This window comes from Penicillium atrosanguineum (assembly GCF_028827265.1).
Source record: "Penicillium atrosanguineum strain IBT 20685 chromosome Unknown utg000007l_segment0_segment0, whole genome shotgun sequence".
NCBI lineage: Eukaryota > Fungi > Ascomycota > Eurotiomycetes > Eurotiales > Aspergillaceae > Penicillium > Penicillium atrosanguineum.
In genome coordinates, this window is record NW_026623139.1 from 1,319,337 (window position 1) to 1,342,422 (window position 23,086).

Here is a 23,086-nt window from a genome sequence, read left to right on the forward strand (position 1 = left end):
GTGGACTATGGAAAATATGGCTCGCATAGTGGAAGGGTAATCCAGCCTGACTCTACAGTCTCGGGTTGGCTGTCGGACGAGCAAGCAGGTTCACAAAGTCATTAACTAGCATATCGTCCTGCTGGAGTTCCTCCAGAATATGCGCCGTCTCTGCTTGTGAAAACATATATGCCATGTTTTGCAGGAATTTTGCTTCGACAGCGGTCTCGCTGGTCGCCCATGGACTATTATCTAGATAGCCCCTGGAATTAGGGACGGCACCCTTCAAGATGGTCAATGCAACGACATATTGAAGGCAGTGATCGCGATCGGCGGCATTTCGCAATGGCCCCGTTTTGTTCATGATCAAGTTGGCTGCCGCAGTGGTTCGCAGTTCAATACTTTTTATCTGTGCCGCTGGATTCGACATCTTTTTCTCCTGGAACCTGCGCAATTGAGTGAGTGCTGCTTCAACTGCCGAGACTGCATGCCCTTGCAGAGGCATAGTCTTGAACAGCACGTTTTGAATTGTCCACACCCCGAACGGCCGAGGAAACTGGAAGCCTTGCTCGCCAAACGTTCGCGTCAAGAAACCCCACGGCTTTGCACTGAGGGCCTCTGCCGCACCGGGCTGACCGGCCCGAATATAAAACGTGAGTTGCACCCCTCGCCGTGAGGCATCGCCTGCCGCCCAGCCTTTTCGTGGAATTGTGTTACCGCGGGACCGATAAACACGGGTTGGTTGCCCGTCCATCCAGACGTGCGAAATAGATGCCATAGCTTGCTCTTCAGTGAGCCCAAGTAACCAACAAGTCGTGACAGTCGATGCCAATTTAACGAATACGACATGATCAATTCCATAAGCATTGAACGAGTTTCCCATCTGATTGCAGCCCTGTATCTCGTAGGCTTTGACCAATAAGCAGCGTGTGTATTGTTAACGGCGGTCCCCTGTGGATGTATGCTCCCGATACTGATGCCCGCCACAACCAATTCATCACAGCAAGAATACTTGCGAGAATATCTGCAAACGAAATTCAACATCAGCTGAAATTAATTCATAAACTAGCCATTACCTGAAGGGTGACCCCACTCTAAACCACCAAGCGCATCGTTTTGATCTAAGTACCGAATCAAAGCACCAAAGGCAAAGGCTCCTTGAACGGGATCTGCTTGCAAGTCTGTGCCTGGAACCCGAAATCTATTCCGTGTGGATGTCTCGCCGAGCTCGGCATTCGATAGGTTTCGACATTCGAGACTTGTGGCTGCGGTCTCGATAGCACATCCTAGGGTGTCAAATAGTGCCATCCGCGCTCTTTTCCATAACGGATTGTCGTTTTCGTCTATCTCATAATGGAAGACATAGCGAGCAATATCTGCGATAGACCGATCGTACGGAAGCGACAAGGTAGGTATAGATTAGGAGCATCAATGCTTGACCGGGCGGAACTTTTCTTGTGCGATATCTTGTCTCTATTACATTCATTGAAGAAGACAGCCCAATTATTTTGATATCCTACCTCGGTGGAACACAGTACCTCTAAGTTGATCGGTTCATTCAACTCACGAGAAGTCCCCGTCACACGAACCGCCCAGTTGGCGCGAACGGACATGAACCCTCCCCACTAGAATTAAAATGCCGTATCTATTACCCTCGGCTCTGGCATGACCCACGAGAAGATGGTGGGATAGGACGCGGCGTGAACTGTTAGCTGTGAGTACCCCCGCGCCTCCACTTGAACTCTCCACCTCGGCGTTATGTCCGATGGAAGAGGAGTTCCGCGCTTCTCCAAATCTATTGCTTTATCAGTGACTCTACTTCCTGAAAATCTCCTCACTACTGTTCTTGACTGATACTCATCCCATATTTTTACCAGTCTATATCAACACCTAGGAACCTGTGAGCCTATCAGTGTGAATAACGCTGTCATGTACGTCTGCGTTTCACATTCACCCTCCTTATCTGGTTGCACGACCTAATCTTCTGCTAGGGTGTATACTGCATCTTTCGCCTTTTTTGAGGCCCTCTGGGAGGTACAAAAAAGACTATTTCCTCGGCCAATCTACTTGACCATACAATACTGACAATATCTAGGGAGGTGTCAACCATGTCTTCGTCAATCTGGGATCGGATCATCCATCTATCCTCGAGGCCATGGTGAAGGGCCAAAAGGAGAAGAGAGACCAATTCCCTACCATCATTACTTGCCCCAATGAGGTACGTCAGCCATTACACCATTGCCCCCAGGGTGCATGACCCACGCATTTGAAGCTCCACCCCCGCTTAAACGGCTATTTTCGGAACTATACGACCTCCACTCATTGTTCACTAGATGGTTGCCCTTTCAATGGCCGATGGCTACGCACGACTGACTGGAAAGCCACAAGCCGTAATTGTCCACGTCGATGTTGGAACACAAGGACTCGGCGCCGCCGTTCACAACGCTTCATGCGGACGTGCTCCCGTTCTGATCTTCGCTGGTCTCTCCCCGTATACAATCGAAGGCGAGATGAGAGGCTCCCGTACAGAATATATTCATTGGATCCAAGATGTACCTGATCAGAAGCAGATTGTCTCGCAGTATTGCCGATTCTCGGGGGAATTGAAATCTGGCAAGAACGTAAAGCAGATGGTTAACCGGGCGCTGCAGTTTGCTACCAGTGATCCACAGGGACCGGTATATCTGGTTGGTGCGCGGGAGGTCATGGAGGAGGATATTGAGCCTTATCAGCTAAACCAGAGGAATTGGGTCCCTGTTGCGCCGGCTGCTTTGCCTCCGTCTGGAGTCGAGTTTATTGCAACTGAGCTAGCCGCTGCTAAGTACCCTTTGGTTGTGGTCGGATACACGGGCCGGAACTCTCAGTCAGTGACGGAGCTGGTTACATTGGCGGATAGCTTCAGAGGAATCCGGGTGTTGGACACCGGTGGCAGTGATATGTGTTTCCCCGCCGATCACCCAGGATGGTTGGGTCTGCGCTACTCGGGTCATGATCTTGTGAAAAGTGCCGATCTGATTTTGGTTATTGACTGTGATGTTCCCTGGGTCCCTACTCAGTATAAACCGTCCGAGTCGGCCAAGATCGTTCACATTGATGTGGATCCTTTGAAGCAGCAGATCCCTGTTCATTACATTCACTCTATGGCTACTTTCCGCGCGGATTCCGCCACCTCGCTGAAGCAGATCAATGACTATGTTGCGAGCAATGGACAGTTGCAGGAGTTTATCAGCTCCAATGAGAATATCAATATGGGACAAAGCCGAGACGAGGAGTATCTGAAGCGACGTCAGGAGATTAAAGATATGGCTGTAGCACCAGAGGGTGGTGATGGTGCTTCGCTGAACATTAACTATCTCATGTCGCAGGTTCGCAACGGATGTCCAGATGATGCCATCTGGGCCATTGAAGCCGTCACCCTCACTCATTTTGTTGCCGATCAAGTTTCGGCTACCTTGCCAAACTCTTGGATCAACTGTGGCGGAGGCGGACTGGGTTGGTCTGGCGGTGGTGCCTTGGGCATCAAGCTGGCGTCTGACGTGGAACACGGTGGTAAGGGCAAGGGCAAATTTGTTGTCCAGGTGGTAGGAGATGGCACATATCTCTTCTCTGTGCCTGGATCTGTCTACTGGATCTCACGTCGCTACAACATCCCAGTTCTAACCATTGTACTGAATAACAAGGGTTGGAATGCTCCGCGCCGCAGTATGTTGCTGGTCCACCCCAACGGTGATGGATCACGCGCTACCAACGAAGACTTGAACATCTCCTTCGCTCCAACACCCGACTATGCAGGCATTGCTAAGGCCGCGGCAGGTGGAGAGATTTGGGCAGGTCGCGCTTCGACCGTGGCGGAATTGGCACAGAAGCTGCCCGAAGCAATTAAGAGTGTCCTTGACGGAAAGGGTGCCGTACTGGAGGCGCAACTGGATGGTACCACGGGCAAGTACATCGAGAGCTCGTAAGATACTATAGTGAACACGCAATAGAACACGCCTTACACCTTACGCCCTACATGTATAGTCCGAGCGCATTTGGCTTATCGCGCCGATGCCGGCGATAGCCTTATCTAGGCGGGGTCGTAATCGACTTTCGGTATCGGCGGTCCATACACCGCAAGATCAGCCCGAGAGCCCTGGTTTTGCGAGTATTCAGGGTACCGATACCAACCCCCTCCATAGCATAGACGCCACCGCCCTTTGACAAGGTTATGATTGCACCCCTGCACCAGCGAGTATTAGATAACAGAAACTCACCGCAACCATGCCGACTGGCTCCTCTATACTTTCTCCAAAAAAGTAATGAGATTTGGGCTGCATGGATGAGTCATGGTGGTCCCAATCGGAACCGCGTAGCCGGGTGGATATGGCAGCTGTAAATTCTACTGTTGGCTCCAATTCGCCTCCGCTCTTTCTTTTTCGTGACTACACTTCGCCTTTAATACTCGGTTCTGATCGTACTCCCTCCGAGACCGAGACGTCCGCTATCTTCTCGCAACCAACTTACCTCTACTGAAATCATACCCGCCCTTCCGGTCCGCTATCGCCATGAGCCCGCCCGCGCCGCTAGAGGTTGATATGGTGGGGGTTACCGATACCTCTGCTATGCCTGTTCCGGATCCTTTGACCATCAATGGTGTCCCGACATGGCGTGAAAAGATGGGTCAAATGCCCACTGGGGTCGCGGCGGCGTGCAGCAGCGATATGTTCAAGAGCCCGGTATGGTACCTGAATGTGGCGGAGTCTGGGGAACGGGATATCTATATGTGGAGGAGGTGTTATGGATGAGTGCTGATAAATGCCATTTCTGGAGGTTCTAGGCTTGCTATTCCAAGCCCAAGGCTAAGCGTTTCGATCGTAAGTGTGGTTCCTCTGGCGGGCGACTGGTATTGTTTGCGCCGCACTATATAATCCTGTTAGTATTTTGCTAATCATATCTTGAAGACTACTTCTCACTTGAGGCTAAGTCTCGTAAGGTCTGTAACCTGAATTTGTGACATAAGCCTGCGCAATCCTCATACTAAACCTTTCATTAGGCCTCTACTCTGAAGACCGCTGCGCAATTCCTGAAGAACCCTGGTAACTATGGCTTCTTTAAATTGAATTTGTATTGTTTGCAAGGCTAACATTGTCTCAAGGAATGATCTCCCTTGGTGGTGGCCTGCCCTCTGCTGATTATTTCCCCTTGGAGAGCCTCGACATGAAGGTCCCCACGGTGCCCGGGTTCTCTCCGGAAGCTACCAAAAAGACCGGCACCACCCTGCACGCCGGAAAACATGATATTAAAGAAGGAAAGAGCCTCTATGGTATGTAATTTGAACTCGACCGGCTAGGGTTATAACTGACAGCCTTTGCCATAGATCTTGAAATTTCTCTCAATTATGGTCAAGCTACCGGAGCTGCCCAGCTTCTTCGATTCGTCACTGAGCACACTGAGGTATGAACGACAAAAGATTCGAATAATAGATCTTATTTAATACTTGGCAGATTATCCATCACCCTCCTTACTCAGACTGGCAGTGCACCCTGACTGCCGGTAGCACTTATGCTTGGGACACCGCTCTCCGTCTCTTCTGCGAGCGTGGGGACTATATTTTGTTAGAGGAATACACATTCGCGAGTGCCGCCGAAACCGCTTGGCCCCTGGGTCTTAAGGCCGCGGCAATTGCGATTGATGAGCAGGGTCTCATTCCCGAGGCCATGGACGATCTTCTCAGCAACTGGGACGAGAAGGCTCGCGGTGCTCGCAAGCCTTTCGTCCTGTACACTATCCCCACCGGCCAGAACCCCACCGGAGCTACCCAATCAGCCGAGCGCCGCAAGGCCGTATACAAGGTCGCGCAGAAGCATGATGTTATCATTGTCGAGGATGAGCCCTATTACTTCCTGCAGATGCAGCCCTATGTTGGCCAGGATGCTCCCGCCCCGCCCCCGCCCGCCAATCATGATGAATTCATCAAGTCTCTTGTCCCTTCATTCTTAAGCCTTGATGTCGACGGCCGTGTGGTGCGATTGGAGTCCTTCTCCAAGGTCGTCGCTCCCGGTAGCCGAGTCGGCTGGATTGTCGCCTCTGAGCAGATCATCGAGCGCTTCGTTCGCAACTTCGAAGTTTCCTCGCAAAACCCCAGTGGTATTTCCCAGCTGGTCCTCTACAAGCTCCTGGATGAGCACTGGGGCCACTCGGGCTACCTGGACTGGCTCATCAACCTGCGCTTGGAATACACCCACCGCCGTGACGCATTGCTGCACTCATGCGAGAAGCATCTGCCTACCGAGATTGCCCACTGGGTGCCACCGGCCGCGGGCATGTTCGTAAGTTACACGCTCATTTTCCACCTAGAAACACTACTAACGTACTCCTAGCACTGGATCGAGATCGACTGGAAGAAGCACCCCGGTGTCGCCGCAGGCAAGCCCCGCGAGGAGATTGAAGAACAGATCTTCCTTTCTGCCGTCGACCACTGTGTTCTCCTGTCCCGCGGTAGCTGGTTCAAGGCCGACAGCTCAGCCGTTATGGAGAAGATGTTCTTCCGTGCAACATACGCCGCTGCGTCGTCTGAGAAGATCGACGAGGCCATCTCGCGCTTCGCTGAGTGCCTGCGTGACCAATTCAAGCTGTAAATATGGAGACAGCACTCCGTAAATTTTGACGAGCTAGGTTATCCATTTTTGAGTCCACATATGTGGTGTGTGTATCTATTGTTAGATTCTAGATGGTTGGAAGACTTTGCGAGCTTGCTGCTTGCTGGGAAACTTCCGGCCTTAAGTTACATATTGCATAAGACAATTCCAGTCATCTGATGAGCAAGCTGGCACGTACTCACAAAAAGTCAGTTCATGAATAATAAAGCTAAGAACAACCAAGTGAGAAATTGAAAAAGCTGCCCTTGTGTACGACGGACCTGTGAATTACTGTATCGGGTTAGTTTTACTGTTTTAAGTTTAGCGTCCCCAAAACGCCGTCACGTAGCCTACAAAATGAAGATCATAACAACGATAATCATTGGATGCGTCAAATCGAACTCCGCCATAGCGAAGTATGAGCACTGGCTGTGTCTTCAAATTTGACACAAATGCTCTTGACTTGTATGCCGGGAAGCCACAGCTTTGTATGGAAACAGATATGTGCGCATATCCGGCAGATGCGAGAGGAGGTGAGACCCGCTACAGTTTACTATGCATTGCGTATTCTCTGATATTGCGTCTAGCAGTATGAGGCATATAAAGAGGACTTCAAATTGCAGTCCCTGCAGGCGGCTCTTGTGTATGAATTATATGCGCACAGTGCACGGATTCGGTATCAATCGAAGATTCTACATGGATTGTCAGCACCATCGAAGTCTGTGTTTCGACTAAAAGACATCTTGAATTTCCAACACTAACTGAATCTATTTGCAACAGGATTTTGCTGAAGAGCTATTTGATTTGGGCACTTGGGCATTAGACGCAGACTGCCTGTGTGTCACTCGTACTCAGTGGGTCTTTGTAGAAACTCCGCGAAGGTAGGCTCTATATCCTATATTATTGTGTTTATTGGATGCGGATATGGGGACACCATTTATTCCTAACTTCTGGATGTAGAATCGGTTGCCTCTATTCATTTGATCTGTTGTTCCAGATCGACACTCAGACTCCTACAACTGGAGATTGTCAGGAATTCTTTGGCTTACCATTGCTCTGCCATCGCAAACTTTGGAGACCGATGTCAGACAAAGATTGGAGAAAGCGAAATGAGAAGGACATCGAGTCAAAGACGCAAAAGGTAAAATTCGGCCTAAAATTGGGAAACCTGCTGTTATTCAGGTAATCTGCAGCCCGTGGCGAGGATATTACTCAAAGTGAGAGACCCGGTTTTGCGAAAGAGCTCGCTGAATGGTGTGAGAAGGTATATTCTTTGTCGATATTATTATTAATGGCTGTCTCGATACAAGGTGAAGGGCAATCCCAGTTATATCGACTAGGAAAAAGCCCACCAATTAATTCATAGAGAAGGCCCAGCAGGGTTGCCTTTTGTATAATGTACCATTATAATCTAGATGACACAGATAGTCATCAACTCCTCCTATCGACGGTCTACTCTCGATCTACCGATTAGTCAATCAAACCATCGTTCCATCGCAAACTCTATAGGCGATGCTTATTCTATCAAATCGGGCTTATTATCGCCTTCAGTTCCTCCTATGATTGATCACCAGACTGGGACTTTTCATCCAGAGCATACAGATGAACGTTGTTAGAAATCTTCCAATGTACGATTCCATCCAAACTACAGACAAAATCTTAGAAAAACATAATCTCGGCAAGCCTGGGAAGTCGAACGCTTTGCAATAACTCGGACGTTTTTTTTGTGCACATTAGACCCTTTGATGCAGTGGCCAAGAGTTCTTGGCATAAGACTGGAGTTAGACAGCCATGAAGGATCATGCAGGGATACTTCGGAACTGAAAGTGCATTGTGGGGGAGTGGAGTGAGGTTCTAACCAGCACTCTCGAATCGTGGCTCTAACTGGCACACCTTCCCAGGCTCACCACATCTTGACAATGGACCCTACCGATCTCGATACTACATAGACCCCATTTTATTCATTATATAAGGCTGTCAACGCCTTGGCGTTGGGGCGACAACAGTTTTTCTCAGTGTGTATTGGTCAAGCCAATTTGGGAAATGACTGTAGACAGATTTATAAATTAACATGTAAGAAATTTGGTCTTCCGCTTTATCGATGTTCAATAGTTGGAGAATAATAGTTAAAGTAATTGGTATGAAGTAACTAGGCTTTCAGAGGGCCTTGATATCATTAGTTGTAAACACGTTTTGAGTACTATATCAAATAATTCAAATTCCATAATGTCATGATTTCAGATGCGTTCCGTTCCTGCCTGGCATTCAGGGAAATTTAAGAATTTTGTCAGTCACATAATGTTCACACGCATTATTTTGTCTTATTCTTTCGTGGCTCCGATCGTACGCGCGGTGAGTGGAGGCATGGCGCAGAAAGTATCCTATTGGAGAGTTGCTATTGAAGCCAATTGGTCGAATAGAGCTCTCGCTATTCTACTATATCACATACAAACAGCTCATTTACCCCGCTCGTTCCCAGTTTCGCCGCTAATTTTCTCTCATGTCGGAGCAAATCGGGCCAGTCCCACATCGGCCCGGTTCCGTTCACGGCCCGGGCGATCATCAGCACCCCACGCAAGCTTGTCGGATTACATTTTTCATGGTCTATGGACATCGAGGGTCAAAGAGAAAGCAGCTATTCATAGCAGGCCATTTACTGGCTCATACTTCATTTCAATAATTGACACTAAATTGCCGTTCACTGCACAGATGACGTGTTCCGGCCGCTTTGCAGGACAACTCATACTTACATTACCTTGCTTCTCGCGTTCCCCGCCTATATTAGATGCAGATAGGCTTTCTCTCATCTTCATTTTTCATCTTTTTCTTTCACATATTTCTTGGAAATTCACTTAGTAGTTGCTAGGAGTTACTTGATAGCCGGCAAAATCAAAGACTAAAACATGGCAAAAAAGAAATCGAAGCAGCACCAGTCGAATGAGGTGTCCAGGCGATCTCTCACCTCAAAAATCTCTCCAAAAATTGACTATCATCGGCCTTTGTCATCGTGAGTTTTTTTAATGAGTTACACTTAGCATATTCTGACTTATTCACTGGCCCTACGAATCCACTTTTGTTACCCTCATTATAGGGAGCAAGCGATATGGCATTCCCGCCGATTTCCTTCGGAATTTCCAAAAATTAGACCTGGAATTCCTTGAATTCTCAACTATCATCATGTCTAATGTTGACGAGGACGTTGGACATACCGTAGTGCACTTCTTATACACAGGCGGCTACGAGACAGTCAGCTCTCCTCTCGACGAAGGCACATCCGATCTCGCCAGAGAATACAAGAGGAGCGTTCTAGTCTACCACGCGTCAAGGACCTGGGGCCTTTCTGATCTTGAAATTCTTGCTAAGCAAAAGATGCAGCAATTAGACGAGGAGATTCCTGTTCTCGAAATGCTGCGGGTCATGAGGGACGTGTTTTCAAGCCTCCCCGCAGGTGAAACCTGGCTTCCGGGTTACATCGAAGGAAACTTGCAGCGATCACTGAAGCCTGAAGATCCAGGTCTTGGTTTACATGAATTTTACAATATCCTCGGCCAAGACCATCAATTTGATATTGCCGTGATGAAAATGATTCTCGAGATATTATCCATTCGCTTACTTTCTGTCAAAGATCAGCACGGTAAGTCACCAACAAACTCACGATACGGTAAAGAGTTGAGTTGAATGTTTACGGCATAATTAGCGAAGCAACTGAACGAAGTCTCAACTGATCTCTCTACTCAAGAGCCTATTCCCGAAGAGCCTGAACCTGTTCCCGAAGAGCCTGAACCTGAGTCCGAGCCTGTTCCCGAGCCTGAGCCTCTCCCCGAAGAGCCCGAGCCTACTCCCGAAGAGCCTGAGCCTGTTCCCGAAGAGCTCCATGCTGAAGAAGATAGCGAGCAGTTGTCTATTCCCCGAGTGCCTGCTGATGCTAACGGCTGGTTGGGCGCTCCTGATCAAGGCCACATAGCGAGGATTTCATGCTCAGACTTAAATCTGTATGAAAACTGGGAAAGTCTGTCCCCGAAGAGAAGAGCTAAAAGGGCTAGCAAACTTGGGTCAAGGGGACTCCCCGTCCCAAGAGAGGGCGGCTTCATTTCAATAGTTACAACTTAAGAATTATTTGGAGCAGCTTCAGCCTGACACTCGAATCTTTTACTCCTCGTCCCTAGATTCTGTTGCTTCTTTCTTGGCAACCTTCTGCACCGCGTCTGGATGGATTGGCGTGGACCAAGCCCGGCCTAAAGTATTTTGAATATGAGAGAATGCAAAGTGAAAAGAATAATTCAAAAAACCGCAGTTGATGGGATGAAGACATGTAGGAAAAGAAAGAAGAAAAAAGGCAAGAGAAGTGAGAATTGTATACAAAAATGGCTCTGGAGGCCTCTAAAACGTACCCTTGTTTCGGCCTCAGGCAATAGTATCACGTGCGCCCCTTGATCGTGGCCACCGCGTTGACCGTCAAATCCGACATTAACTGGCAACAGGGTCTAATTCCATCTTCATATTTCTATGAGTGATGTTGATTGCCCTTTGTCGATAGCGCCAACATCATTGCACTGGCCGCAGAGCTCAGCTGGAAGGAGAAGTCGCAGTCAGAATCCCATCGAAATTCATCTCTGGACCCCCGGCTGCTTCTTTGTTCTACAAACGTAGGTTGGCCTTCCACCCTCACTTTGTGCTTTAATTTTCTTCCCCCCCTCCCCGGTTAATTGAAACTCAATTTTTCTGAACATTCATCTTTCATCCCTCTTCTCGTTGTTGCGCGGTTCGCATCAGAGGAAGCTCGGGCTCCATGTGTGGCATTCCGAGATCCATGGCTGATTGCAGATCCACAGATCGGCGCCGAAAGGACGGTGTTTCTCTCTCTAACACCGACCGTGAGCTTTTTTTTCATTTGCTAGACAAGAGAGACAAAGAGTCCAATTCACCAAGCGCCGGGCGACCCATTCCACTGAATGTGAGAAGTGAGTATCATCACGGCGTTTCACGATTGTCAGAGTGTGTAACCCCTATGATGACTGAGTCGATACCGTTGTTTAAACTAGTTGAACAGAGCACATACGACCCGCGTCCGACTGCCAAGAATCGAGCCTCTGGATCACAGTGCGTTTGATATCGAACTTGACCACGAAGAGTCATCATTAAATCGAGTAGCCAACAGTCTCTGCTTGGAAGTCTCCGACGGCTCAAGTGTTCTGCTTACCGAATTACTCGAACTGCTTGAGACAGATACTATCTGGTCCCCTGATAGGCGGGCTCCTCCTCTTAACTCGCGCTATCTGTCCACATATTACAGCTCTGCGAGTGATACTGAGAGCACGGGTAGCGACCTCGAGCATTCAACCTTGAAAACTACAAATCCGCTGGCCTTTGCTGGGAAAAGTACACTCGGCGTCAGCTGTACTCACTCATACGAAGAGCTCGACAGGACCACTGAGTCGAATCATCATTGCAAATTCGATCTTGACCGGGAACAAGCTAGCCTTTTTACTTCGCAGACTGCGCTAGACGCACTTGAAGGAAGCTCAGAACGCGTTGCTTCCTGCGACAGGGTTATTTGCCCTCGTCCCATTGACTACTTGCTGTCTTCTGGTTCCCCGTCGCCTATTTCCCCGTTCAATCCCCCATCCCCGATTCCTCCGGTTTTCCCGTTAGGGCCTTTGTTGAGTCCTGCCAAAACTCGATCGTGGCCTCGAAGTGGCTTCAGTTCAATACTCAAGGCTCCGCTGTCGCAGTTGTTCAAAAAGCGACCCTCCTCCGATCAGCTCTGAGTCGAAGAAGTAAGAAACATCTTTGTCAAATTTTCTCGCCCCACATCCCATTACGAAGCCATCCAAGATGGATACTCGTGGGTCTAGATTCTTGGACCCGTCGTCCGCCATGGCGGCGATCACCAGGCACAAAGCCGAAGCGATCAAGTTGGCCCGAGAGCAGGGAACTGCAGTCAAAGAGATGTGTCGACGTGCAAAAACAGATGCGCCTCCATACGAATTCGAAGAATTGATTGGCAAAGGAGCATATGGTCGGGTCTACAAAGGCCGACAGATACCATCAGGCCGCCTTGTCGCTATCAAGGTTCTCGACATCGATTCGTTAGATTACAAATCCCAGCGTGACTTCAGGGACGAGTCTATCAAAGATTTCATCCACGAGACCAAGGTCATGAAGCAAGTGAAGGACTCGGGAGCCCAGAATATTAATGAGCTTATTGAGGCTATCTCTATTCACTCCCAACTATGGCTAGTGTGTGAATACTGTCCAGGTGGAAGTGTCAGAACATTGGTAAGATCTCACCTCTGATGCAAGTGAGTCCAACTTGGCTAACCGTTTGAAGATGCGTGCAACTGGCGATAAACTTGACGAAAAGTACATCATTCCTATCGCACGAGAGCTGGCAGTTGGCCTGCGCGCTATCCATGAAGCCGGAATTATTCATCGTGATGTCAAAGGTGATCGACTCAGCTTTGTACCATTCCTTCAGTGCTAACAGTTCTTAAATAGCTGCAAACATATTGGTTCACGAGGAAGGTCGGTTAGAGATTTGTGACTTTGGTGTCGCAGGTATCCTTCAGTCCCAGCGTGACAAAAGATCAACATGGATTGGAACACCCCATTGGATGCCACCGGAGATGTTCGGTCGTGGACCAGCACACCGTTACAGCAGTGAGGTCGACGTGTGGGCTTTTGGTTGTACGCTTTATGAATTCGCGAATGGAAGTCCACCCAATGCAGGTCTCCGGGAGCCAATGCAAATTGGTCGCCAATTAAACAGGACTGCCCCGAAGCTGAACAACGACAATTACAGTCAAGGCCTTCAAGAGCTTATTGCGTTTGTCCTTGAACCCGACCCTGCGAATCGTCCTACAATGGCAGACGTACTGGAACATCCATACATTGCTGGGACCGAGGAAGAATACCCTACGTCGTCCGTTGGCGAGCTGGTCCGCAATTACTACCAATGGTCGCAACGGGGAGGTCAACGTATTTCTTTGTTCAACCCTGGAGGTGCACAAGCGGCAGAAATGCCAGATGTCGAAGAGCCAGTCGATGACTGGAACTTCAGCACAACAGATGGGTTTGAGCGAAGATTCTCTGTCATTGATCTGGATCAAATTGCCGCGTCTCTCGCTGAGATGGAAGAACCTATCAGTCCTACCACGCCAGCTCCTGAAAATGATTCTGGCGAAGAAATGAATATTAGCGACATGGACCCCGAGGAACGAGCCAACTTTGATGAACGTGTACGACGTGGTGCCGCAGCCATGGAAGGCCTTTTCAATGAAGAAATGCCTAGCTACAAGTACGAGACCAAGAACGACTTTGTGCCTATACAACCGGCTCCACCGACTTCTGATCTTCCTTTGCGCACGGACACGGATCGGTCTTCCGTGATGTCCACTTTGATTGACATTGACATTGGATCCTTCGACTCTTCACACTACGCAGCCGGTGCTCCGACAGCACAGCCTTTCCAGCTGGCCAATGCTGATACAATTCGCGCGAATCGTCACCGGAACTCGAATGAAAATAGCTCACAGTCATCCAACAGTGGTCATGAAAATGAGGAATCACAAGAGGAGGCATTCCAACCCCAGACTGGCCCACGCCCTCCGACAATGGATTGGAAGTTCCCTTCATTTGCGCCGCCTTCAGATCCAGAGGATGAGCCCGAAGCGAAGGCAGAGGAGACTCCAGCACCAGCTGCTTCGGCACCTGAGGAACCGTTCCAAGCCGAAAAGCGTGCAACCATGCAGTGGACCTTCCCTGTCATGGGCGCTGATACGAGTGATTCAGTGAATTCCGATAGCTATGATACGCTCCGAGCACCGCTGCCTGGTATACAGGAACAGAAAAACGACACACCCGGGGAATCTCGACCATCGACCTCAGCTTCTAACAAATCCACCATGTCCGACTCCGACTCCGACCCTTTCCGGTTTGATCGACCAAAAACCCCACAAGATTCACTGCACCAACCGACTCCATCATTTGGCTCGGCCCTGGGCGATCCGTCCGATGAAGTGGAAGATGACTCCCCGGGAATGCTCGATGGGCCGGGACCAGATGAAGAGGATCAACCCGAGTGGAGTGAGACCTCTTCGGTAGATGACCTGAACGACATGCCGCTTCCCACGGCTATTCCTTTGCTCGACGGACCGGGGGAAAGCCCTATCATTGCTTCCGAGCCAGGGTCTCCCGTTTACGAAGAGCCTTTGCAGACCGCTCGCCGTGACGTGGTGTCCATGACCATGCGTCAAGCAACCAACCCCAAAGAAGATGAGTCAGGTGCTCCATCCTTCCCTCATATTGTTTCGCCTAGCGTGGAGAGCTTAATGGAAGGTATTGATGATAATACTGTCACCATGGAGTTGGACCGTCTGCTCGGTGACTTCCTCGGTGCCCTAGCAGCTACAGGAGATGCACTCTCAAGAGCAGGTCCTGGTCAGCAGACGGACGAAGTGAAGCGTGCCTCAGAGGTAGGCCAGTGATAATCCTATGCACTAGATTCATGATAGTTGCTTCTATAGCTATTAAGTAGATCTGTGGTTTCAACTTTAACGAAGTATTCATGTCAATATATCACTTCTTATCTGTAGAGCAAAAAGAAACGTACCAGAAACAATTGTAGGTCGTGTCGAGACTGCCTTCATATTCTTTGAATGTCAGCTATGATGTTTGAACAGTCCATCATTTCCTTTCTTCGGATGCAGCTTATTTAAGGGTTAATCACTCATTTGAGGCGGAAAGACGAACAATGCCGATGAACTTCCCGATTAGGAAGGCGTGTCAGGTAAACGTGACGTGACGAGACATACAAGCGTGTTGATTTTTCTCACACATCTTGTATTTCTCCTAGGCGTCTTTCGTGCCCCTTATTATTTTGAGCATTCTACTTTGGCCGCTGTGGCGGTCAGAAGCATTGTTTTCTCTCCCACTCGCTTATCGACGGCCATACAACATGCTTGGTGGATTTTCGAGCAAGTTTGGCCCGACATGTTTTGCACCTCCAGCTAGTCTTCTGGCCGCTCAGACAATGTCAGAATGGAAAGCTGCATTGAATAGCGTGAGGAGTCTGTACATTCAGCGGCAGTACAAGCAATGTGCAGTCCGTTGCACTGAGCTACTCAATGTGGTCAATGAGCCAGTATGTTCTACTTTCTTCGGTTTGATGCATGAGACTAACTTGTAAAACACAGATTGAGCCTTTGTGCAAAACGTTCCTTTGCTTCTACTCCGCGATCAGCAACGAGTTCCTCGGCCGTACAGCACATCTGTACTCACCCAACAAGGTACCTCTACTACACGAGGCCCTCGACTCGTTCCTGGAGTGTGGAGCTGCTCTGCCACAGCTCATTCCTATGCCAAAGCTTCCACCGCTCCTCAACAGTCCCGGTTTCGCAGCCTGTCTCATCCCACCAGAGACTCCTGGTCATTGCCCCCAATACACACCAGAGGACTTTGTCGTCTGGGTTGATACTCCTGAGACGGCCACGCCTGAGCGTCCAGCCCTCATTCGAACCATAACACAAATGATTGACCTCTCGCTGTCGAATCAAGACGATGATCCTTTTATCTCAGACTCCGAGTCGGACCGTATCTCGTCCTTCGCACTGACCCTGCCAAAGCTCGGTGTCTCACCCAGACGTGCAATCGACAAGGATATGATAACTCTGTCCCCCAAGACACCCCAAAAGTCCAACAGCCCGATGAAGAGCCTTGGTCTTACGCCCTCTCCCCTCTGCATTCGGAAGTCTAGTCAAATCAAGCACAGTGGGATCACCTATGAAGATGAGCGCAGCGGTAAAGTGGATGCCAGTCCTCGGTCTAAGCGTCTGCCTTTGCAAGTAACCTTGGCCAGCAAACTGAACATCATGGACAGGAAGAGCAGTGCAACTAACATTGCTGCAAAATTGACAAATAATGATTCCTCTCCCCCATGTAAGATCACTACACCCTCTTCAGTCTACTCGCGAGACTCCAATGGTAACAAAGAGGTCGCGGCCAACGTTACCCCAGCCCATGCTACCAAAATTGTGCGATTCAACCGTGGCATAGAGCTCCTGCGTGAGCAAATCTTGACCAACATCGCTGAAATCCAGCAGCACGTGGAGCAGGTCAAGGACGTACAGCGCGCGCGCCGCGCTCGTCAGATGAAGCGAGCACCCTCCTTCTGGAGCTTCCACCCAACCACAGATGAGGCTGCAGAGGAAGAAACTGAACAGGAAGAACATGTGCAAGAGCAGAAGAAGCAGGAGCCGGGGCTGTGCATGCATGGGTTTGAGAATATCCTGCACAAGGAAACTCAACAGCAGCGACTTGCCCGTCTGCGCTCTGACGGATGGAGTACTGTCGGACTGCGATCAGCCAATAGTACCTGGAAGGGGGCACGCTACTACCAGGAGTTCTGCAATATGGTCTTGACCGAGCTCAGCCTGGATAATTGAGGGGGAGTTGTTGATTTATTTTCTGCTGTTTAGCACTGCCGTGGAGATTTTTTCGATCTGCGAGCTCAGTAGTCTGGCGTTAATGAGGTATTGGGAGGTCTTGTTCATATTTCATATCCTAATCTTAATGCATGATTACATCTTATCATCGAGCCCAGGAGGGGCTGTAGCTCCCTTCAGACTGGTCGTAATCTCAGCGACCTGTAGAATGGAAGAAATATCCAATTTACAGACTCTTGCTCAGCACGTTGCCCACACCTTCGCCGATTCCGCCCTTCCCAAAGTTCCCTGCAAGCTCGCTTCCCAACTGGTCCTGGATCTTGCTGAAGTTCTCGTCTTCAATGAGCTTCTTGCCAGTCAAGCTCACTGCATAGAGATCCAATTAACACTTATTCCACCCTACCGTATCAGTGAAGTTATCATAACTCACTCTTAAGTCCATAAGAAACCTTATTATCACCCATAGCATCGAGAATAATTTCCTGCATCTTCTTCTGATACGGGTCGAGATAACCCGAAACCCATGCCAAGAAGAGAACGACTTGCAAAAGGAGGTAAAGAACGAGTTGGATCATTTTCGTATTTTGATTTTTGATTCGGGATATAGAGCTCAAGGTCGGTGGAATTGAAGATGTCGTGTGCCTTTCTTGTGGTTTTATAGACTCCAGATCGTGTTTTCAAGCCTATGACGTCCTGGGCGTGGGATATGACGCTGCCGCGCAACCATGCCCGCGAGGTGGGGTAATCGTCCCTTTTGTGCTACAAATCAAACAAGGTATAGATATTAATTCTGATTAAGACCCCTAGGATCTCTCTGCGCCCATCTGTCATTTCCCTTTTTTTATGCGATGGACTTGAGACTTACTCGATTGAGAAGGTAGAAGAGTCGATCTCGAGATCAGCAAACTTTCCCAGGAGTTCATGTTGGATAGTGGACAGGGACAGTCAGGGGCATGCTCTTTGAAATAGCATTAAGTAGCATTATAGATCACCATAGCCCCTGGGAGGGCACAGTAAGCGTCCTGCCGCCCAAGTAGGAAGTGGGGAAACAAATAAAGGACGTAAAATGCTCCGACCGGAGATAAAGTCCAATGCCATTACTTGCAGGCTTGGCGAGTGTCCGAAGTCGCTTCTGCCTCATAGGGCACATAGCTCCAACATATTGTATATAATAGCCTATGGCAGATCCCAGATCCCAGATTCCGGATTCCAGATTCGAGATTTCAGGTGAGGCTAAAGGAGATCCTAAAATAGGCCACTCTCGAAGCTCCATGTGTGGTGTGGCGGTGCAAACAACGGTTAAGGACACGCACGCCAAGGGCCCGCTAAACCCTACAGCCCCAATTCACCTTATCGCGCGTCTAGAACTCGAGGTCCCTTTCTCGCCCCTCCTTCTACCTCACATCTCCTAGTTTTTTGGTCGCTGTCTCTGGTATGTTCAAATCCTTTGGGATCTGATCTAGAAGCCCTCGATCTCAGGAAATTCCTGGTGGATTCTTTACCCTTCTTACCCCTCCCGCGATACGCGTGAGCCGCCCACCCCCGCCTGGATCGCTCTTAGGCTGAGATCTGTTCGTTTTTTTTTTTCAGCTCGCTGACTCCCCCTGGTAGCTTTTGCAGACTTCACCGTGCGATTCCAATCCCAATTCACGTCTCTCGCTCTTCGTCACGACCCGCTCTCCTCTCCGCTGCGGGGTTTACCAAACCGCTTTTGCTACCTGACGGGTCTCCTCTGCCCATTCACACCCATCGCATACTCAGTCCGGTTTTCTAGGGTGCTTACAACCCTGTTCCCACATCATGAGTTGTAAGTCAGTCTTTTTTCGCTATGACTAGACGCTCGGTGGCTCCTGCCCTGAGCCGTGCGTGGGTGGATTCTGGCCTCGGCTCCTTTCACATGCCCACTCTCCAACATCTTGGGCTGATCAGAGTCGGGATGGTCTTATTCGTCCTCTTTTTGTCCGTTGGAAGCTATATCGCCGACTTTATTGTCGTGTTCAACGCGTTGTGGTGTCATGGTCTGGTTCCAATGCCTGTTCCTTTTCAATCACCCAATGTTGCTGCCTTGTCGCATCTTGCTCGGGCCTTTACTCCTGATTGTGATTGACCCTGCTGACAATGGTTTTTATAGTCGCAAACATGTTTAACAAGCTCTCTGGGCAGCCAGAAAGCTACGAGAAAAAGTACTATTTCCTCACTCGACCCTGAATTCCACGCGCTAAGACATATCCTTCCCTCAGGGCCCTGTACAGGTTCGGACGCACGCTCGGTGCAGGCACATACGGTATCGTCCGTGAGGCCGAGGCCCAGGACGGCACTAAGGTTGCAATCAAGATCATTCTCAAGAAGAACGTTCGTGGAAACGAGGGCATGGTCTACGATGAGCTGGAGATGCTGCAGAAGCTTCAGCACCCTCACATTGTCTCCTTTGTCGACTGGTTCGAGTCCAAGGTAAGCTTTGCCAAGTCATCTTGGCGGGATAATATCTGACTGCGCACTAGGACAAATTCTACATCGTCACACAACTAGCCACTGGCGGCGAGCTGTTCGACCGGATTTGCGACTACGGCAAGTTCACGGAGAAGGACGCGTCGCAGAGTATCCGCCAGGTGTTGGATGCCGTCAACTACTTGCACAAGAAAAACATTGTTCACCGAGGTTCGTTAGCATACCCGTTAATACCAAAATTCCCAGCTTGCTGATACACCTGAAGACTTGAAGCCCGAGAACCTTCTCTATCTCACCCGTGCTGCCGACTCCCAGCTGGTCCTGGCAGATTTCGGTATCGCGAAGATGCTGGAGAGCCCCTCAGAACAGCTTACCAGCATGGCAGGCTCATTCGGATACGCCGCGCCCGAAGTCATGCTTAAGCAGGGCCACGGCAGGCCTGTCGACCTGTGGTCGCTTGGCGTTATCACCTATACCCTTCTGTGTGGTTACTCGCCCTTCCGCTCCGAGAACTTGACCGATTTGATCGAGGAGTGCCGGGCAGGCCGCATCATCTTCCACGAGCGTTACTGGAAGGGCGTCTCCCAGGACGCCAAGGACTTCATTCTTACCCTCCTGCAGCCCGATCCTACCCATCGTGTCACCTCTGAAGAGGCTCTGAAGCACGTGTGGCTGACCGGTACCACCGCCAGCGACCGCGATCTGCTGCCTGAGATCCGTGCCTACATTGCCAAGGCTCGTCTTCGCCGCGGTATCGAAATTGTCAAACTGGCCAACCGCATCGAAGCTTTGAAGATGCACGAGGAAGAGGTCGACGAGGGCGAGGAGGATATCCCCAGCCCCATGAATATGGGCGATTCCAGCGAGGAAGGTGCCGCGGCCCCGACGGAGGGCGAGTCCAGCCCCGATGGCACCAGGAAGAAGCGCAGTCTGAGCAAAGTTGCCCGCGGTGCTATCTTCCGTGAGGTTGTCTTGGCCAAGGTGCGCGAGGCCAAGGAGAACGAGGAGCGGGAGAAGGTTGAGCGTGAGGCTCGCGAGAAAGCTGCTCATGCTTGATTTGTTGTGTTTCCTTTGGCCTGTTCCCCTTTCTACAACCTTTCCGTCTTTCCGTCTTTCCGTCTTTCCATATTTCCACGGATACTGCGTTATGTCCTGTATTTTGCCATCGTTCTGCATATAGTGTGATTCCCCATAGTCAATACAGTTTGCACATAACCGGCCGGAAATGATATCCGCTTCGGGGTGCTTTAAGAGGTGAATGAATGAATGAAATTCATGCTCGTAAGCAGGCACTGGGTTAAAAGTAAAAGTCTTTATCCTGGATTTCGGTATTCTCGAATCACTCGAATCACTCGAGGGGGTCGAAGGGGTCGAAGGGGTCGAAGGGGTCAACGGGTAGCGACGAATCGAAGAGGCAGAAGTATAGAGGAGTGTCACATGCAGCACAATTTAATGTATATTTAGGAAGGTGATTCGGGGCTTGGAGGACTGGACCGGTGCAGGGGAAGAATAAGAGGTGCGAGTATAGGGGAAGTAATATAGGGGAAAGACGACTGTTGAGAAGAAGCCAAGGCTATGAATAGATCGGGATGCGTACACTACGGTCAGCTGACCTGTAGCGTCCTCCGGCTGTAAGTAGTACATTTTTGACTGGAGATCTGAAATCGAGACAATCATCAGGAACCCTGAAGATCATTCTTTCTTCAATTGGGCCCCTAACATGAACATGGAACGTGTTCATGCTGGCTGTTCCAACAATTGCCTTTGCCGCTCCTCTCCACCAGGATGGGAACCCCAGGCCAACCTCGGTCGTCACAGAGGTCTCGGGGCTTCAGCCCTAACCAACCCTAACATTGCGTATCCCCAATGCGTAATGCGCCCTGTCTAGGCCTCACGGAAAGCCACAGCGGAGATTCTCAACAGGCCTTAGCCTCCACACGTAACGCGATGACGCTGAAGCCTGGACTGGGTCAGGACCCACAAGCCGCGAACCAAGCATCTCATGGCCCCCGACTGGACGGTCAACAACAGCACTGTGGATAGCAGATCCTCTAATACGATGTGTTCCAGGCGCCAGCACAGACACAGTGGATGTGTTCATGGACCAAACCCGTTAGGCCGTTCTTGCCCCTGATCCTAACCCTAACACCACAGAGCCAACCACGATTGAGATGTGCCCTGGTGGAGTCTGGTCACTTACCCGGTCAGGTAGGTGCTCATCGACTGGTGCGTTTCCCAGGACTGTTCCTGCGAATTTATGCACGAGACTCCGGTGCCTCGGTGCCCTAGTTGACCCTACCAGCCAATAGTCCGCCATGATTTCATAGCCTGCGCAATGGCCAGGCGCTCGATGGGTTCCCATAGGCTCTAGACTTGAGTCTAGGCTTTAGGGTTAAACTATCCGAGGATGGCGAATGTCGTTTCTATGCACCTGTCGAGTGTTTCAGAATATTCGATGCAGAATGGGGACATGCTCCACCAGAAAACATAAAGAGCAGGCCATGTCTGCCCTCGTGGCTTTCCTCTTGCTCTCCATACTCGTCTATCCGACAAACTACGGTCCTTTCAACCCTCATTCTCATTCTTTTTTTCCGTCGAGGCTGTGCCTCCGATTCCAGTCCTTCCAATCTTCTTGTCTTTTCTGTAGAACAGAGAGACTCTCAATCCTTCGAACCAAATCAATCATTGATATCAATCTATCTATCATTCCATCTTGTCGATCATTCTCCACAAAAGTATCCAACAATGCAGTTCCTCAAGACCCTCAGCCTCTTGGCAACCATTGCCTCAACCGTCTCAGCCCTGCCCCAGGGCCTTCGACCCACTGCCACTGAAGTCGTGACTCTATTCCCAAGCACCGCCACAGCTACTTCCACCTCTTCCACCACTGCTTCTGCCTCTGCCTCCGTCACCGCAACCTCCACCTCCAGCGGCAAGGGCATCGAAATAGTCAACAACCTGAGCGAAACAGTCCACATCTGGTCCACCTCCAACACAGCCAGCGAGATGAAGACCGTTGCCTCTGGTGACTCCTACACCGAGACCTGGCGCACCAACTCCGACGGTGGCGGCATCTCAATCAAGATGTCCACCAGCACTAGCCAGGAGAGTGTTCTCCAATTTGAGTACACTGAGAGCGACGACATTCTCTGGTGGGACCTTTCTTCCATCAACTTGGACTCCGACTCGACTTTCATTACTGCTGGCTTTGGTGTTACTACTGATGACTCCAGTTGCTCGGATGCTACTTGTGCCGCTGGTGATACTGATTGCGCGGAGTCATATCAGGAGTCGGATGATGTGGATACCCTGAGTTGCTCGTCTAGTGCCGCATTTACTATGACCTTGGGTTAGATATCTAGCCAGAGTGTAGTTTACGAGCCATGTCTTTTGCGAAGAGAAATATTCTTGTCTTACAGTTTGAAACTATCTTTGAACATGTGAAGGTGTGCTTGTAAAAATATATCTAGAATAGAAGAACAAAAAGTTGAAAATATCTTTGACATATGAAGGTGTACGTGGTGTACAGAGTGTAAAAGTGTAGCTAGCTAGAATATAATAGAAAAGGATTGAAGCGAAGAGATATGAATTTACATTTTT

The 23,086-nt window shown here is 49.8% G+C and overlaps 9 protein-coding genes across 9 annotated transcripts; 7 read left to right on the forward strand and 2 right to left on the reverse strand.

The window, feature by feature from the left end:
• Nucleotides 1-52: 52 nt before the first annotated feature.
• On the reverse strand, nucleotides 53-862 carry N7443_008688 (putative 2-methylcitrate dehydratase (PrpD); the record flags this gene model as incomplete). Its single annotated transcript, XM_056888744.1, has 1 exon — nucleotides 53-862. The coding sequence occupies one exon, from the start codon at nucleotides 860-862 to the stop codon at nucleotides 53-55; it is 810 nt and encodes a 269-aa protein (XP_056738046.1).
• Nucleotides 863-1,971: 1,109 nt separating this feature from the next.
• Nucleotides 1,972-3,941, forward strand: N7443_008689 (uncharacterized protein; the record flags this gene model as incomplete). Its single annotated transcript, XM_056888745.1, has 3 exons — nucleotides 1,972-2,013; nucleotides 2,075-2,197; nucleotides 2,313-3,941. Coding segments are annotated over 3 exons (1,794 nt in total), but the record flags the coding sequence as incomplete, so codon positions are not given.
• A 582-nt stretch (nucleotides 3,942-4,523) lies between these two features.
• N7443_008690 (aminotransferase-like domain-containing protein) lies at nucleotides 4,524-6,596 on the forward strand (the record flags this gene model as incomplete). The annotated part of the gene is made up of 8 exons (XM_056888746.1): nucleotides 4,524-4,694; nucleotides 4,796-4,832; nucleotides 4,920-4,951; nucleotides 5,012-5,054; nucleotides 5,114-5,281; nucleotides 5,336-5,412; nucleotides 5,463-6,287; nucleotides 6,339-6,596. The coding sequence occupies 8 exons, from the start codon at nucleotides 4,524-4,526 to the stop codon at nucleotides 6,594-6,596; spliced, it is 1,611 nt and encodes a 536-aa protein (XP_056738048.1).
• A 3,177-nt stretch (nucleotides 6,597-9,773) lies between these two features.
• Nucleotides 9,774-10,706, forward strand: N7443_008691 (uncharacterized protein; the record flags this gene model as incomplete). The annotated part of the gene is made up of 2 exons (XM_056888747.1): nucleotides 9,774-10,230; nucleotides 10,294-10,706. The coding sequence occupies 2 exons, from the start codon at nucleotides 9,774-9,776 to the stop codon at nucleotides 10,704-10,706; spliced, it is 870 nt and encodes a 289-aa protein (XP_056738049.1).
• Nucleotides 10,707-12,431: 1,725 nt separating this feature from the next.
• On the forward strand, nucleotides 12,432-15,082 carry N7443_008692 (putative serine/threonine protein kinase; the record flags this gene model as incomplete). The annotated part of the gene is made up of 3 exons (XM_056888748.1): nucleotides 12,432-12,875; nucleotides 12,928-13,042; nucleotides 13,095-15,082. The coding sequence occupies 3 exons, from the start codon at nucleotides 12,432-12,434 to the stop codon at nucleotides 15,080-15,082; spliced, it is 2,547 nt and encodes an 848-aa protein (XP_056738050.1).
• Nucleotides 15,083-15,766: 684 nt separating this feature from the next.
• N7443_008693 (uncharacterized protein) lies at nucleotides 15,767-17,038 on the forward strand (the record flags this gene model as incomplete). The annotated part of the gene is made up of 1 exon (XM_056888749.1): nucleotides 15,767-17,038. One exon carries the CDS (start codon nucleotides 15,767-15,769, stop codon nucleotides 17,036-17,038), a length of 1,272 nt encoding a protein of 423 aa, XP_056738051.1.
• Nucleotides 17,039-17,264: 226 nt separating this feature from the next.
• On the reverse strand, nucleotides 17,265-17,613 carry N7443_008694 (uncharacterized protein; the record flags this gene model as incomplete). Its single annotated transcript, XM_056888750.1, has 2 exons — nucleotides 17,265-17,404; nucleotides 17,469-17,613. The coding sequence occupies 2 exons, from the start codon at nucleotides 17,611-17,613 to the stop codon at nucleotides 17,265-17,267; spliced, it is 285 nt and encodes a 94-aa protein (XP_056738052.1).
• A 1,225-nt stretch (nucleotides 17,614-18,838) lies between these two features.
• Nucleotides 18,839-20,542, forward strand: N7443_008695 (serine/threonine-protein kinase; the record flags this gene model as incomplete). Its single annotated transcript, XM_056888751.1, has 5 exons — nucleotides 18,839-18,845; nucleotides 19,170-19,221; nucleotides 19,279-19,489; nucleotides 19,540-19,696; nucleotides 19,752-20,542. The coding sequence occupies 5 exons, from the start codon at nucleotides 18,839-18,841 to the stop codon at nucleotides 20,540-20,542; spliced, it is 1,218 nt and encodes a 405-aa protein (XP_056738053.1).
• Nucleotides 20,543-22,231: 1,689 nt separating this feature from the next.
• N7443_008696 (uncharacterized protein) lies at nucleotides 22,232-22,840 on the forward strand (the record flags this gene model as incomplete). The annotated part of the gene is made up of 1 exon (XM_056888752.1): nucleotides 22,232-22,840. The coding sequence occupies one exon, from the start codon at nucleotides 22,232-22,234 to the stop codon at nucleotides 22,838-22,840; it is 609 nt and encodes a 202-aa protein (XP_056738054.1).
• Between the last annotated feature and the right edge of the window lie 246 nt (nucleotides 22,841-23,086).